The sequence below is a fragment of the Felis catus genome, chromosome D3, assembly GCF_018350175.1.
Source record: "Felis catus isolate Fca126 chromosome D3, F.catus_Fca126_mat1.0, whole genome shotgun sequence".
Taxonomy (NCBI): domain Eukaryota; kingdom Metazoa; phylum Chordata; class Mammalia; order Carnivora; family Felidae; genus Felis; species Felis catus.
This window is the reverse complement of record NC_058379.1, coordinates 21,867,138-21,880,366: the sequence shown is the minus strand read 5'-3', so window position 1 is coordinate 21,880,366 and position 13,229 is coordinate 21,867,138. Positions and strand designations below refer to the sequence as shown.

At 55.0% G+C, this 13,229-nt stretch overlaps 1 protein-coding gene across 1 annotated transcript; it reads left to right on the top strand.

The window, feature by feature from the left end:
• The first annotated feature begins 4,073 nt into the window (after positions 1 to 4,073).
• Positions 4,074 to 13,140, top strand: INPP5J (inositol polyphosphate-5-phosphatase J). Its single transcript, XM_003994807.6, has 13 exons — positions 4,074 to 4,247; positions 5,879 to 7,032; positions 7,379 to 7,495; positions 7,627 to 7,735; positions 7,945 to 8,061; positions 8,397 to 8,572; positions 8,985 to 9,096; positions 9,237 to 9,346; positions 9,485 to 9,668; positions 11,583 to 11,720; positions 11,882 to 11,959; positions 12,076 to 12,180; positions 12,379 to 13,140. Exons 1-13 carry the CDS (start codon positions 4,143 to 4,145, stop codon positions 12,883 to 12,885), a joined length of 3,012 nt encoding a protein of 1,003 aa, XP_003994856.2. The 5' UTR covers positions 4,074 to 4,142; the 3' UTR covers positions 12,886 to 13,140.
• The last annotated feature ends 89 nt before the right edge of the window (positions 13,141 to 13,229 follow it).

The following is a 13,229-nucleotide window of genomic DNA, read 5'->3' as shown; positions in this document are numbered from 1 at the left end:
ATGACTAGACTCAGAGCTCAGTCTAGACCTGGGGTTGGGGCTCAGTCTTAAATCAAGGGTTAGTCTGGACTGGGGTTAGAATTCAGTCTGTGACGATGGCTCAGTCTTAGGCGAGGATCAAGGCTTAGTCTGGGTCTAGAATCAAGGTCACAAACTGGGATCAGTCTCAGGGGATGGATCAGCCTTGGGCCCCAATTGGGTTTAGTACATGTGTAGAGTCACGGTTCAATCTAAGACTTTGGTCAAGGTAAGGTATAGGCTTAGTCTTGGCATGCGATCGGGGCTCAGTTAACACCAAAATTAGGGTTCAAATTGGATCTGGGATCAGGGCCAGGGTTTAGTCTGGCTCTATGCACAGTTCTGAACTCCAGAAAAGCAATTTCTGGATACATGGGAGCCCAGGGCAGGTCAGCCTGCAGGAAACAACAGCCCCCAAGCAAGTTTATATATTTGCAGTAAGCCTCCCCTTCCTTACCGAAGCCGGTGTCCTAGAGCCTTCTAACCTACATGGCTCTGCTGCCCAAGATCCCCTCGCACCAGAATAAAAATAGCCACTCACTTCAGAGCAGCTGACAGCGGGTGCTGGGCTGTCTGGGAGGAGGGGGAGCTAAAGAGAGGGAGGAGGGATGCCTGAGCTCAGCTCCAGCTGTGTGACCTTGGGAAAGTCACTCCTTCTCCTTGAACCCATTGCCTGTGGGGCAGAATGGGAGGTGAGGATGACACCTGTGCTCTCGAGAGGGTGAGAATGAGGAGACAATGACATAACACGTGGCACTCAGTACCAGTAAGGAACCTTGGAGTGAAGGGAGGAGAAATGTTCTTCTGTGCCCTTCCTTCTCAGGGAAGACCTCCTTAATGCTTACCTCTTCCAGCTTCCCATAATACCCTATGGCACACTGTACATCTCCAGAGATTTATCAGCTAGTGGCCACAGTGTGACTTCTCTTACTGTGGGTCTCAGTCAGGGTGGTCAGGGAGCAAAAGGAAGGAGGGCACACCCTTTTGTACCATTACCATCCTCAGGTGCCCTTGAGAGGTGGCTCAAGGAAAAGGAATAGGAAAGAGAAAGTCTGCCTTCCCTGCTTATGGTGGATTTACTCTGAGCCAAAGGACTATGAGGGCACATATCCAAATTTTGCACGCTTTCATAGCCCAGACCTTCCATACTCCATTCTTTTGTCCCTGCTCCTCCCTCTGCTTCCCAGGACACTTCTCCTTTTTCCAATTTGGCAATACTGACTCTCCTTCAATGAAGGAGTTCAACAGTCACTTCTACGGGGGAGAATTATTCACTCCCTCCCCAGGAACCTTACTCTTTGACCCCTACTGGCTGTGTAATCCCTAGAGCTCAGTTTCTTCCTCTGTCGAATGGGGATCTTATTACCAACCTCACAGGGTTACTATGGAGAGTAAGTGAGATAATTTGTCAATCATCAGCTCCCTCCTTTCCTATTCCTGACCTAAACAGCCTGAAGTGTAGCACTAAGAGTTTCCAAGAGGGGGTTGGACAAGATGTACCCTCTGCCTTAGTACACCCCCCACCCTGACTCCCTAGAGTGAAAGGAGGGAGCCAGGAGGGGCCTTTGGAGACAGCCGTCTCCAGGGGGGCGGTTCTCCCTGGCAGCTGCCCCCAGCCTGCCGCCCGGAGCCCCAGAGCCTGTTATCAACCTCCTGAGTCATCACACCAGGAGCTCAAATATAGCTCTCACCCTGCTCCCTTCTCACCCAGGGTCCGCCCCCCCCGCCCCCCCCCCTCCCCGCCTCCTTCCCCTGGCAAAGCCACATCTGGGTCTCAGAGCCCCTTTCCCTTCCCCCCAGGAATGTAACTAACACTGGGCCACCAGTGATCAGTTTCAGATCAACCAAATGGGCAGGTTGGAGCAGATAATGATGGTGATATTGATGACGATGATGGCACTGGTGATGATAACTTCAGAGCAGCTGCCCTTACTGAGAGCTTGCTTGTGCCGGGCTCCATGCTAAACACTTCATATGTGTTATCTTGTATCTTCACAGCAATCTTAGGTGGTATGTATCATTTTTATCTCCCTTACACAAATCAGAAACCGGAGTGACCTCCCCAGGTAAGTCAGTGGCAGGGCCGGAAACAAAATCCCCTATGGGATCTGACTTCAGGGAGAGAAGATGATAGAAAATCCTGGGCTGTCCCGCAGTGTGCAGGAACGCTCTGCTTGCTCATTTGCATGATATTTGCCTGGCTTCCGAAGGACATTGATGCCCCTGTCCTACCCCTGGATGGCTGAGCCCTATGACAGATCCCAGTCCCTGCCCCCACCCCACTTCCGGGATTACATCCGAGGCTAGTACTCATGGGGGCCTCAGCTTTCTTTTCTGTACAATAGGAGTTAGAGGACTGGGCAGGGTTAAGTTCAAATTGTCCTTCCCTCTTTAGTGGCTTGAGCACCACCACCATGTCCACTCTCACCTCTTCCTTCACCACCCCCTCCACCTTCACTTTCAGCTCTACCACCATCTCCTCCTCCATCAACATAACACCCCCCACTGTCTCCCTGCCCCTACCTCTCCTTCACCCATTACTATCACCCTCATCACCATCACCACCCTCCCTTCATTCTACTACCTCAACCATTGCCAACATCTATAACCCTTATCACCTCCACCACCTCCATTTATATGAATCGCCACAGTCTCCATCATCCGTGTCAGTCCTCCACTTCCAACATCATAATTATGTACATCACTATCTCCACCACTACAGTCACCTCCCCGGTAACCATCACTTCCACCACCCTTCATCACCCCCAGATCCTTTCTACTCCAGGGCCCTAATGTGACCTGGGCCTCTGCTGCTGCAAATCCCAGCCTCACAGAGACGCTGGCCTGGAAACACAGACTAGACCCAGAGACTGTCAAGCAGAGGTGGGAAGCCCATCCAGGAGAAGGGGATGAGGCATCTGTCCACATGGCTTTCACACAGGGGCCACGTAGTCCCATGGGGATACAGAGGTGACTGTTGACCAACAGAGAGCTCTGGGTACAAAACGCTGCACCTTTTCTTCCTAAACTGAGTGAGATCACTCCTCTTGGAACAGTCGAGCAATTCCAGAGGAATCAGGATTTCAGGGGCTACTTAGCAGATAAAAGTGAGAGAGGGAAAGAGGCAGAAGCAGAGGGCCCACCATCCTCCCTGGCCACCTCTGAGCCCTGTCACGAATTCACTCTTCTCACTCAGTGATTGAGTCAACCGCTCATTCAGCAAACACTTCCCCAGACCCCGTGCTGGGTCTTGGCCTTCTAAGTTTCCCAAGCCTATATTTGACGTGCCAGTCTGTTCCCCCACTGCTGGGCCTTTCTCCACCCTAGTTCCCTACCCCCAGATACCCCAATTGGTTCCTGCGGGTCTTGGGTCACTGAGAAAACTCCCTTTCCTCACTGAAACTCCCAAGACCTCCCCAGCTCACCAGGTGACCTTGAGCTAGTCCCTCACCCAAACCACACCCAGTGAGTGCCTGAGAAGAAAGATGAGAGGGGCTGGCCTGTGGAGGCAACCTGGGCTGGTGACAAAGTGTTTGCAGGATAACAGGGGGTGGTGCTGAGGCTGAAATGGGAGGGGACTCCAGTGGCTGGAGCCTGAGTGTCTGGCTCTGGGATGGAAAGGATCAAGGCAGGCTGGGGCGGGCACCAAGGCCCGAAAATGGGGCAAAGGTGGGGGCCAAGGCAAGCCCTGGGCTGGCAGGGAGTCAAGAAGGTTGAGGGATCATGGCAGGGATTCAGGTGCCTCTGCCATCCTGAAAAGGGTGCTGACCTCTGAGCTACCTGTCTCTACCTTATCCTCAGGTGTGTCAATATCCTACTCTTGAATAAGGGCCAACCAGGCCTACTGGCAGGAGGATGGGGCAGACAGACAGCCCCCTCCATGCTGCCAGTTGGGAACCAGGCCAGGCCAATGGGCACAATCTCCACCCTGCCCCATGGCCATTGCAGCCTCAGCAGTCAGCCTGAAGGGTTCCCAGAAGGTAGGCCACCTCTAGGCTGGGAAGTGGGTGCCTGTGTCTTTAAATTCTCAGCAGGTTGAAACGGCTGATGACATCACTGGTTCCCGGGAGCGGAGGAGCTAGAGCCAGAGCCCGAGGGAGCCCGGGCTGCTAGGGGCTGCAGACATGGAGGGCCAGAGCAGCAGTGGCAGCAAGAGGCCAGGGACCCGGACTGGCCTGCGCCCCCTGCCTATGCCCCATGGGGTTTCTCAAACTGAGGCACCTTCCAAGGTAAGACCCCTAAAACCTAGCCCTCCCATCCCTGATCCTTGGTCCCACACACCCCCACGCACCGCAGGCACCCTGGTGCCCCTGGCTGAGGGGCTGGCACTCTCCTTTGCCCACCAAGCAGGGGCTAGGCAAACAGGACACTTTGGGGGCTGAGAGGGCAGTGATGGGACACCCAGAGAGAGATGGAGTTAGCCATAGCTAGGAGCCCCCAGGAGAGCCCTAGACTGGGTGTCAGGGAATCCAGCTGTGCTCCAGCTTTGCTGTGTGACCTTGGGCAAGTTGCTTGTTCTCTCTGAAGCAATGCAAAATGAGGAGGTTTGTCTTTGTCCCTGAAGACTAAAACGGTGACATCTGGGATGTCTAAGTTGTTAGTGCTGGAGGCGGTGTGGTGGTTGGGGGGACACTTGGAGCCAAGGAGGATGCCCAAAATGCAGCCTCAAAGAGCTAAGTTTGGGGAGGAAGGTGGAGGCAGAGTTTCAGGTTCTCTGAACCGAGAAGGACACTGGACACAAACAAAGCTGCATGTCTGGAGGCAGGAATGGGGCCACCTCAGGGCGAGTGTAAACCTTCTGCTCTCCCTGGCAAAGGACGTTTTATCCCGTCTTCTGGAGACAGGGGCATCAGAAACAGAGGACAGATGGGAAGGGGGAGAAGGTCCCAGCAGGGCCCCCCCACTCCACCTGCCAGACAAAAAGAGGGTACATGCTTGCCTGTCCTCAAAGGTAGGGGAGATGGGGAGAAGGTACAATTTGGGCACAGAGAAGTGCAATGCCAAGATCAACAGAATCCTGGACTTTGAATGTTAGAATCACACTTGATGAGAATGGATGATTCCACGGGCTCAAATGAAATCCTAGCAAATGTTGGGGTCATAAATGCAGAGACTATGAGACCAAGGCTTCTCAGGAACAAGGTGTGGCCAGAGATCCTTCACCAAATTCCTTCATTTTACAGACAAAAACTGAGGTCTTGGGCAGAGAGGTGCTTGCCTAAGGTCACACAGAGCTGGGCTTGGAATTGACATGGCCAGTCTTAGTCCTGGGGTCTTGCTCCTACATGGAACTATGGGTACTGATGAGGAGGACAAACAGGAGCACGACCGAGGAGTTTGGGATGCTTGGCAGCGATGAACCTGAGGGTTCCTGGGTGCTGTGAAGGGAAGGAGGGGTATTTAATAAGCTAGACCCGAAGTGTCCAGAGAGGACAGGTCTGGGGTGTCAGGTCAGTACCCCTTAGCCAGGAGAGCAGCAGGAAATGCAAGGAGCGTTGCCAAGGAAAGATGGCTTCAGCCATCCAACGCTCCAGCATGACCAGGGAGTTGGTGTCAGCCAGGAAGGCAAGGAGATAACCCTTAGGTTCAGGCTCACACCTTGCCTCCTTTGAGTTGGGGTCTTAGTTTCCCCATCTAGGAGAGGTGTCAGACTTGAGGGAGGGGATAAGTTTCTGCATCCTGTTTCCTCCCAAAATGAAGGTGATTCACAGCAGAATGGATTGAGGTGAGAAATTAGGAAGAACTTCCTTGCAAAGATGTGCGTTTCTTAGCTAGATGGAGTTGACCGGGGTCTCTATGGAAGTTGGGGCCCAAGCCCCTGGTTAGGGCTACCCTAAGTCTTTGACTTGTCTTCTGCAAGGTGGACTCAAGTTTTCAGCTCCCAGCGAAGGAGAATGCAGCCCCAGTACCCTCCGAACCAAGATTGGCTCTAGCACCTGTGGGGCCACGAGCAGCTAATCCACCTTCCACAGAGGGGCCAAGGCTGGCTCTGGTGTCTCCCCAACCCATCCTGGCTCCGCTGTCTACCCCTAGCAGGCAGAAAACCGCTCCTGCCCGCCACAGTTCCAACCTGGCTCCAACGTCTGTGGGCCAGTTAGTCATGTCTGCCCCAGCTGGGCCGAAGCCTCCTCCAGTGACCTCAGGCTCAGTCCTGCCTCCAACATCCCTGGGGCAGCTGGTAATGTCTGCTTCAGCAGGGCCAAGGCCTCCCACAGCCACTCTGGGGCCCAGGCTGGCTCCAACATCCAGGGACCAGAAGCAGGTGCCACCTGCCTCCGTGGGACCCAAGCCAGCACTCGCTGCTTCGGGCCTGAGCCTGGTCCTGGCATCTGAGGAGCAGACACCACAGCCCCCCTCCAACTCTTCCCCAGTTTTGTCATCTTCTCAGGAACAGGCCCTGGCTCCAGCATCTGTGATACCAACCCCAGCCTCTGTGGGATGGACACCTGCTAAACAGAGGGATGCCCCAGCCCCTAAACCTCTCCCCTCTTCTGAAGGGCATCTCCAGCCTTCAGCTCAGACATCTGGTCCTTCGGGCTCCACATCCTTGATCCAAACACCCCCAGACCCCCGAATCTCCCCCTCATTCAGAGCCCGTCCTGAGGCCCCCCGCAGCAGCCCTGAGGATCCTGTCCTGTCCCGGCCACCCCAGACCCTGCCTCTGGATGTGAGCCAGAGCCCTCCAGAGCCTACTACCCGTTCCCCAGGACTTCTGTCCCCCACCTTCCGGCCAGGGGCCTCCTCGGCACAGACTGTGCCCCCACCTCTGCCCAAGCCACCCAGGTCTCCCAGTCGTTCCCCCAGCCGCTCTCCCAACCGCTCCCCTTGCGTCCCCCCAGCCCCTGAGATGGCCCTCCCCAGGCCTAGCACCCAGGGGGCAGGACCTAGTGGACACCTGAGCCCCAGTGTTCAGCCCCAAGAAACTCCAGCTTCGGTCACCACCTCCCCTTCTACATCCACCTCATCATCCTCTTGGTCAGCTCAGCCTACCTGCAAGAGCGACCCTGGCTTCTGGTGAGGGGGCCCTCTCCCGAGGAGGGTTGGTGGGGCTTGAGCTCCAAAAGTAGCCATTCTTCTAGGGTGGCTTACCCTACACTGCCCCAGTTTATTTCCCTGAGGAAGACTCCTTGCGGGTGCTGTGCCTACTGTGGGATCTTTAGAAGACAGCATCTCCTGCTAAGGGACTTGCCCACCCCTGCCTCCCTCCGGGAGAATCTAATAGGAGGGATATTGGGCCCACAGTCCTTCTGAGAGCTTACACCCACACCTGCCTCAGTTTATTTCCCCAGAAAGAGCCCTGTGGGAGGGAGGTTGAAGATGAGGGAGTGGTGCCCAGTGATAACCCCTCCTACACCCCCAGGATCACTGTGGTCACGTGGAACGTGGGCACCGCCATGCCCCCTGACGACGTCACATCCCTCCTCCACCTGGGCAGCGGTGGCGATGACAGTGAAGGGTCGGACATGATTGCCATTGGGTGAGGGGGCAGGGCATGTGGACCCCGCTCCTGAACCCCTTATGCCTCCCAGAGCTTTGCCCATGGGAGGGGCTTCTAGGGTACTCCCAGACCCATAGCGACCTCATCTCCCACCCTGACCCCACCACCAGGTTGCAGGAAGTGAACTCCATGATCAACAAGCGGCTCAAGGATGCACTCTTCACAGACCAGTGGAGTGAGCTCTTCATGGACGCGCTGGCACCCTTCAACTTCGTGCTGGTAATGTTTCCCTCAGGCCCTGGAAGGGTGGAGACCCCTGGACTCCTGGCCCTAGCTCTGCCTGGACTCACCGTGGGGCCTGCTGGGCCTCTGTTGCCAGGTCTGTGAAATAGGAGGATGGAGGAGCAGATCTGAAAGACTTGGGGAAAGGGCACAGTGGGGCGGGAGAGTTGTGTGGGGTCCCTCAGCCACATTGCCTCTCGCCGCAGGTGAGTACTGTGCGGATGCAGGGCGTCATCCTGCTGCTGTTCGCCAAGTACTACCACTTGCCTTTCCTGAGAGACGTGCAGACTGATTGCACACGCACTGGCCTGGGAGGCTATTGGGTGAGCATGGGAACAGCCCTGGAGGGGACAAGGCCCCAAGGGGTCTATAGATTAGTTCCCTGGTCCCCCAAGCATAGGCAAGGTCCCCTCCCCTTTGTCCACCTCTTACCCTGAGGTTTACTTCTCCCCAACCCCGCCCAACACCCCACACCATTTTCTAGACCCAGCCCTCTTTCTGTTCCTGACCCATCCCAGTGTTCCGATCCTTTCTTAGAACCCACCCCTCTCTAAGCCTTTTCTAAGGGCTGGCTGGCCTCGCACCTCTCTTGCCCTGCTCAGTGCCTCTTCTATTTGCCTAGGCCCCACCCTTGACTCACTCCACCCTGTCTCCCAAGGGCAACAAGGGTGGAGTGAGCGTGCGACTGGCGGCCTTCGGGCACATGCTCTGCTTCCTGAACTGCCACTTGCCAGCGCACATGGACAAGGCAGAGCAGCGCAAGGACAACTTCCAAACCATCCTTAGCCTCCAGCAGTTCCAGGGGCCCGGGGCACATGGCATCCTGGATCACGAGTATGGGCGCTGGCGGGGCTGGTGAAGGAAGGGTGGGTCTCAGAAGACAGAGTACAAATACTTGGCCACAGGAACCTGAGGGCCAGCCTGGGTGGACCTTGTGGGGGAGAGGCAGAGCCTATGGGGGTGGGTGACCACCTAAACTACATCTAGGAACACGAATGCTGGTAAGTTTGATGGTGGGGCAGAGCCTGCTGGGTGGAGCTTTGCTGAGGGGTGGGGCCTTGCTGAAGGCCCCAGAACCTAACTTTGTTCTAGATCCACATCCCCCTGCTGCTCCTTGGCAGGGTAGATCTGCTGCCACCCACTCCACCCACTGCATCATCACTAGGGGCATCCAGTGCTGTCGTTGGATGGGGGTAGAGAAGGATCTTTCACCCCATGGACCCTCCTGACCCCCACCCCTGAACAGCCTCGTGTTCTGGTTTGGGGACCTCAACTTCCGCATTGAGAGCTATGACCTGCACTTTGTCAAGTTTGCCATTGACAGTGATCAGCTCCACCAGCTCTGGGAGAAGGACCAGGTATAGAATCCCAGCCCACACCCTAAACACCAAGCACACAGAGCATGACTGGACACACTTTTGTATCCTCAGCTCTTGCCCTTGCCTTCACCTGCCCTGTCTAAGCTGTTGTCCAATTCTGCCCTTTTGGACTTTCACAGCTCAACATGGCCAAGAACACCTGGCCCATCCTGAAGGGCTTCCAGGAGGGGCCCCTCAACTTTGCACCCACCTTCAAGTTTGATGTGGGTACTAACAAATATGATACCAGGTGAGCTCAGCACTGGGACGAGGTGGACACGTGGGCTGAAGTCGTCTGGATAGGGAAGAAAGCGGGGCAAGAAGTAAGGCTGGGGGCTGTGCCTCAAACCCTATCCCCTGAAACTTGGGTCACCCCTGTTCACTGCAGTGCCAAGAAGCGGAAGCCAGCCTGGACAGACCGTATCCTGTGGAAGGTCAAGGCTCCAAGTGTGGGTCCCAGCCCTTCAGGACGGGAAAGCCACCGGCTCAAGGTGACCCAGTACAGCTACCGTAGCCACATGGAATACACAGTCAGCGATCACAAGCCCGTGGCTGCTCAGTTCATCCTGCAGGTGAGTCCTGGCTTCATGTTCCCCTCATGACATCTCCAGGTCCAGCTCAGCATCCCTTCATGGGGACATCCCTATGGCCCACCAGTAATCCCTTGCACCTGCCTTCAGCAGCATCCATTCATCATAGCAGAGTGGGAGTGGGTTATGATCTCCATTTTCAGATGAGGAAACTGAGGCTCAGAGACACAGCATCATACCAGGGTCACACAGCTGATAAACAGAAGAATTAGGATTTGAACCCAAGCTAGCCTAATTTCAGAGTCTATGCCTTTTCCACTAATCCCTAACTCTGTTCTGAGAAAGGATTAGGGCAATTTATGCTAAAATTCGCTTTATATATTCATATAATAAGACCAGCAAAATCAAAATGTTTATTCAGACTCCATATAGTTTTCATTCATATTTATTCATTATTTGTTTATCATTTTACTATGTGCCAGGTGCTATAAGTGAGGTAGTAATGGGGAGGAGGAGTAGAGACATGAAAAATACAAAGCTAAATTCTAGTTACTATAATTTAACATTGTGTTTAGGGTTGAGGTCTCTGGTTGGCAAAGTAAAAAGGAGAAATGCTAGAATGTCAGAATGGGACCTGAGAGACCATGTAGTCCAACACTCTGTTTTTCTATGGGGGAAACTGAGGCCTTCCAGTGGGGTAGGCATGTACCCCAAGCTGCACATACTCTCAGCAGCAGAGGAGGGTAGATCCCGCTTGTCCAGTCCTGAAACCCAACTCTGGGCTCTCCGATTCCCTTGATCTGATAAGAGGGAACCCTGCAGACCAGAGAATGTTTTCCCTGGTAACTTTGTCATGTGGTCAGTCAGTGGGCCATTGGCCAGTATCCTCAGCTGGGAATGCAAATCTGCCCACATCTGGCCTCCCATAATCTTTGGTAAGAGACTTGGGTATGAAGTTTAACCTTCAGTCAGGAGCCTCACCTTCAGAACCACTCCTTCTGGGTGACATTTGAGTGCCACTCCTTTTGGGTACCCTGACCTCCCCTCCTCATCAAGGACTCTGACCCTTGCAGAATGTTACCTGTCGAGCACCTAATACATGCTAGTCCCTGTGGCTTTGTCATCCCTTTGAATGCTTTAGTAGGCCCTGAGATATCTAAATTCTCCTCCTAGTTTTACTGGTGAGGAAAATGAGGCTCAGAGAACTTAAGTCTCTCATCCAAAGCAACACAATCAGAACGGGGCTTAGTGGGAGTTTTGACCTGCAAGGCCCTGGAGAGCGTTTCTAAGAGGCCACCCCAGGCAAACCTTCTGTTAGGAACCTAGGGACAGGGAGAAGATGTGCTGGTTTCTTCTGGAACAGCCTGGCTCAAAAACTGAGGAGTGAGGGAAACCTGAAACCACATAAACAGGGGAGCAGACAAAAGCTGGAGGCTGACACACCATCTGAGTCCTGAGGGACAGAGAAAGAACAATGACAGAAACAGGGCTACACTATTCACTTCAAAGCTGTATTCTTACTCCCTTACGAGGCTATGGGCATAAAGAGCCCTGGGCTGGAGGGTAGAAAGCCCGGCATTTATCCTAGACCTATTCTTTTTTTTTTTTTTTTTTTTTTTAAGTTTATTTATTTTGAGAGGCAGGGAGAAGGGGCAGAGAGAGAATAAGAGACCGAGAATCCCAAACAGACTCCACATTGTCAGCACAGAGCCCACTGCAGGGCTTGAACCATGAACCATGAGATCATGACCTAAGCCGAAATCAAGAGGCAGATGCTTAACTGACTGAGCCACTCAGGCGTCCCTATCCTAGACCTGTTTTGCCTCAGTTTCCCAGTCTGTAAGGTGGTTTCAAAGACCCTTTATCTCAGCCTATTTTTGCTGACTCAGGCCCAAGGGCCCTAGGTACATGGGATACTCGAGGGTCTCCCCTGATGTTCCCCCTGCCCCTGGGCAGTTTGCCTACAGGGACGACGTGCCGCTAGTGCGGCTGGAGGTGGCAGATGAGTGGGTGCGGCCAGAGCAGGCTGTGGTGAGGTACCGCATAGAAACAGTGTTCGCCCGCAGCTCTTGGGACTGGATCGGCTTGTACCGGGTGAGAAGGGCAGGGATGGTCAGTGACTCAGGGAAGGGAGGGCCTGGAAGAGCAGCTGGGTACCCAGGGGGAATTACTGGCTGCTCCAGAGTTTGTTGCTACACTGGGGGGCCACTGGAGTAAGGTGATAGGAGTCATAACCCTGATTCCTCTCGCCCCAGGTGGGTTTCCGCCACTGTAAGGACTACGTGGCTTATGTCTGGGCCAAACATGAGGATGTGGATGGGAACATCTACCAGGTACTTAAGGGGAGGGGAAGAGTGGGAGGAAGTCCCTGTGGCCCTTGGGCTCAGGACTTGGCTTGGTCAGTCTTTGAGGCTGACCCCAACCTGGGCCTATGCCCTGGGCCCATCAGGTGACCTTCAGTGAGGAGTCACTTCCCAAGGGCCATGGAGATTTCATACTGGGCTATTATAGCCACACCCACAGCATCCTCATCGGTGTCACTGAGCCCTTCCAGGTGAGTAGGTCAGACTGCAGGACCAGGGGTACTAAAAGCCCCTGTTCAAATGTCACAGCTTCCACATTCTGCTCCATGATCTCCTACAAGTAGCCTAACCTTCCTGGGTCTGCCAATGGGCAGGGTTGGAGTGGTTCCAAGACGCCTTGAGTGGCTGGTTGGGGAGTGAGACAAACCAGTAACCAACCTTCCTCCCAGATCTCGCTGCCTACCTCGGAGTTGGCCAGCAGCAGCACAGATAGCTCAAGTGCCAGCTCAGAGGACGAGGATGACAGTACCCTGGAGCTGCTTGCACCCAAGTCCCGCAGCCCCAGCCCTGGCAAGTCCAAGAGACACCGTAGCCGCAGCCCGGGCCTGGCCCGCTTCCCCGGCCTTGCCCTGCGGCCTTCATCCCGTGAACGCCGCGGTACCAGCCGCAGCCCCTCACCCCAGAGCCGCCGCCTGCCTCGGATGGCCCCTGACAGGGGCAATGATGGTAGCAGCCGGGGCAGTAGTGAGGAGGGGCCCTCTGGGCTGCCTGGTCCCTGGGCCTTCCCACCACCTGTGCCTCGAAGCCTGGGCTTGCTGCCTGCCTTGCGCCTGGAGACTGTTGACCCTGGTGGTGGTGGTTCCTGGGGACCTAATCGGGAAGCCCCAGCCCCTCATAGCCTGTCTCCCAGTCCCCAGGGCCGGCAGGGGCTAGAGGAAGGGGGCCTGGGGCCCTGAGGATGGATGGGCAGATGGGCCCAGGCAGTCCCCACTGTGCCCCAATCTTCTGCAAACCCACCTGTGTCCCTCTTGCTGCTGCTCCAGCTTTATCCGCACCTGCCACTGTCTTGGCCAGGGGTGGCCATCTGGGGTCCCCCAAACTGAGTCCCGGCACCTCAACTGTGACAATCAGCAAAGCCCTATTGGCCCCCATCTGGGATGGGGGGGGCAATCCTGGAGGTCATCAATTAGAAATTAAATTCTCCAGCATCACTCCTGACTCCTTCCTAACTTGTTAGCAGTCTGGGGGTCGGGGTAGTCAGAGGATCGGACTCTAGAGGAAGACGATGACAGATCTGACA

Bases quoted from the DNA above. Each gene is read 5' to 3' on its own strand.
- INPP5J (XM_003994807.6), top strand. From the start codon at position 4,143: ATGGAGGGCCAGAGCAGCAGTGGCAGCAAGAGGCCAGGGACCCGGACT. The intron at 4,248-5,878 runs GTAAGACCCCTA...GTCTTCTGCAAG, and splicing joins AAACTGAGGCACCTTCCAAG to GTGGACTCAAGTTTTCAGCT. The intron at 7,033-7,378 runs GTGAGGGGGCCC...CTACACCCCCAG, and splicing joins AAGAGCGACCCTGGCTTCTG to GATCACTGTGGTCACGTGGA.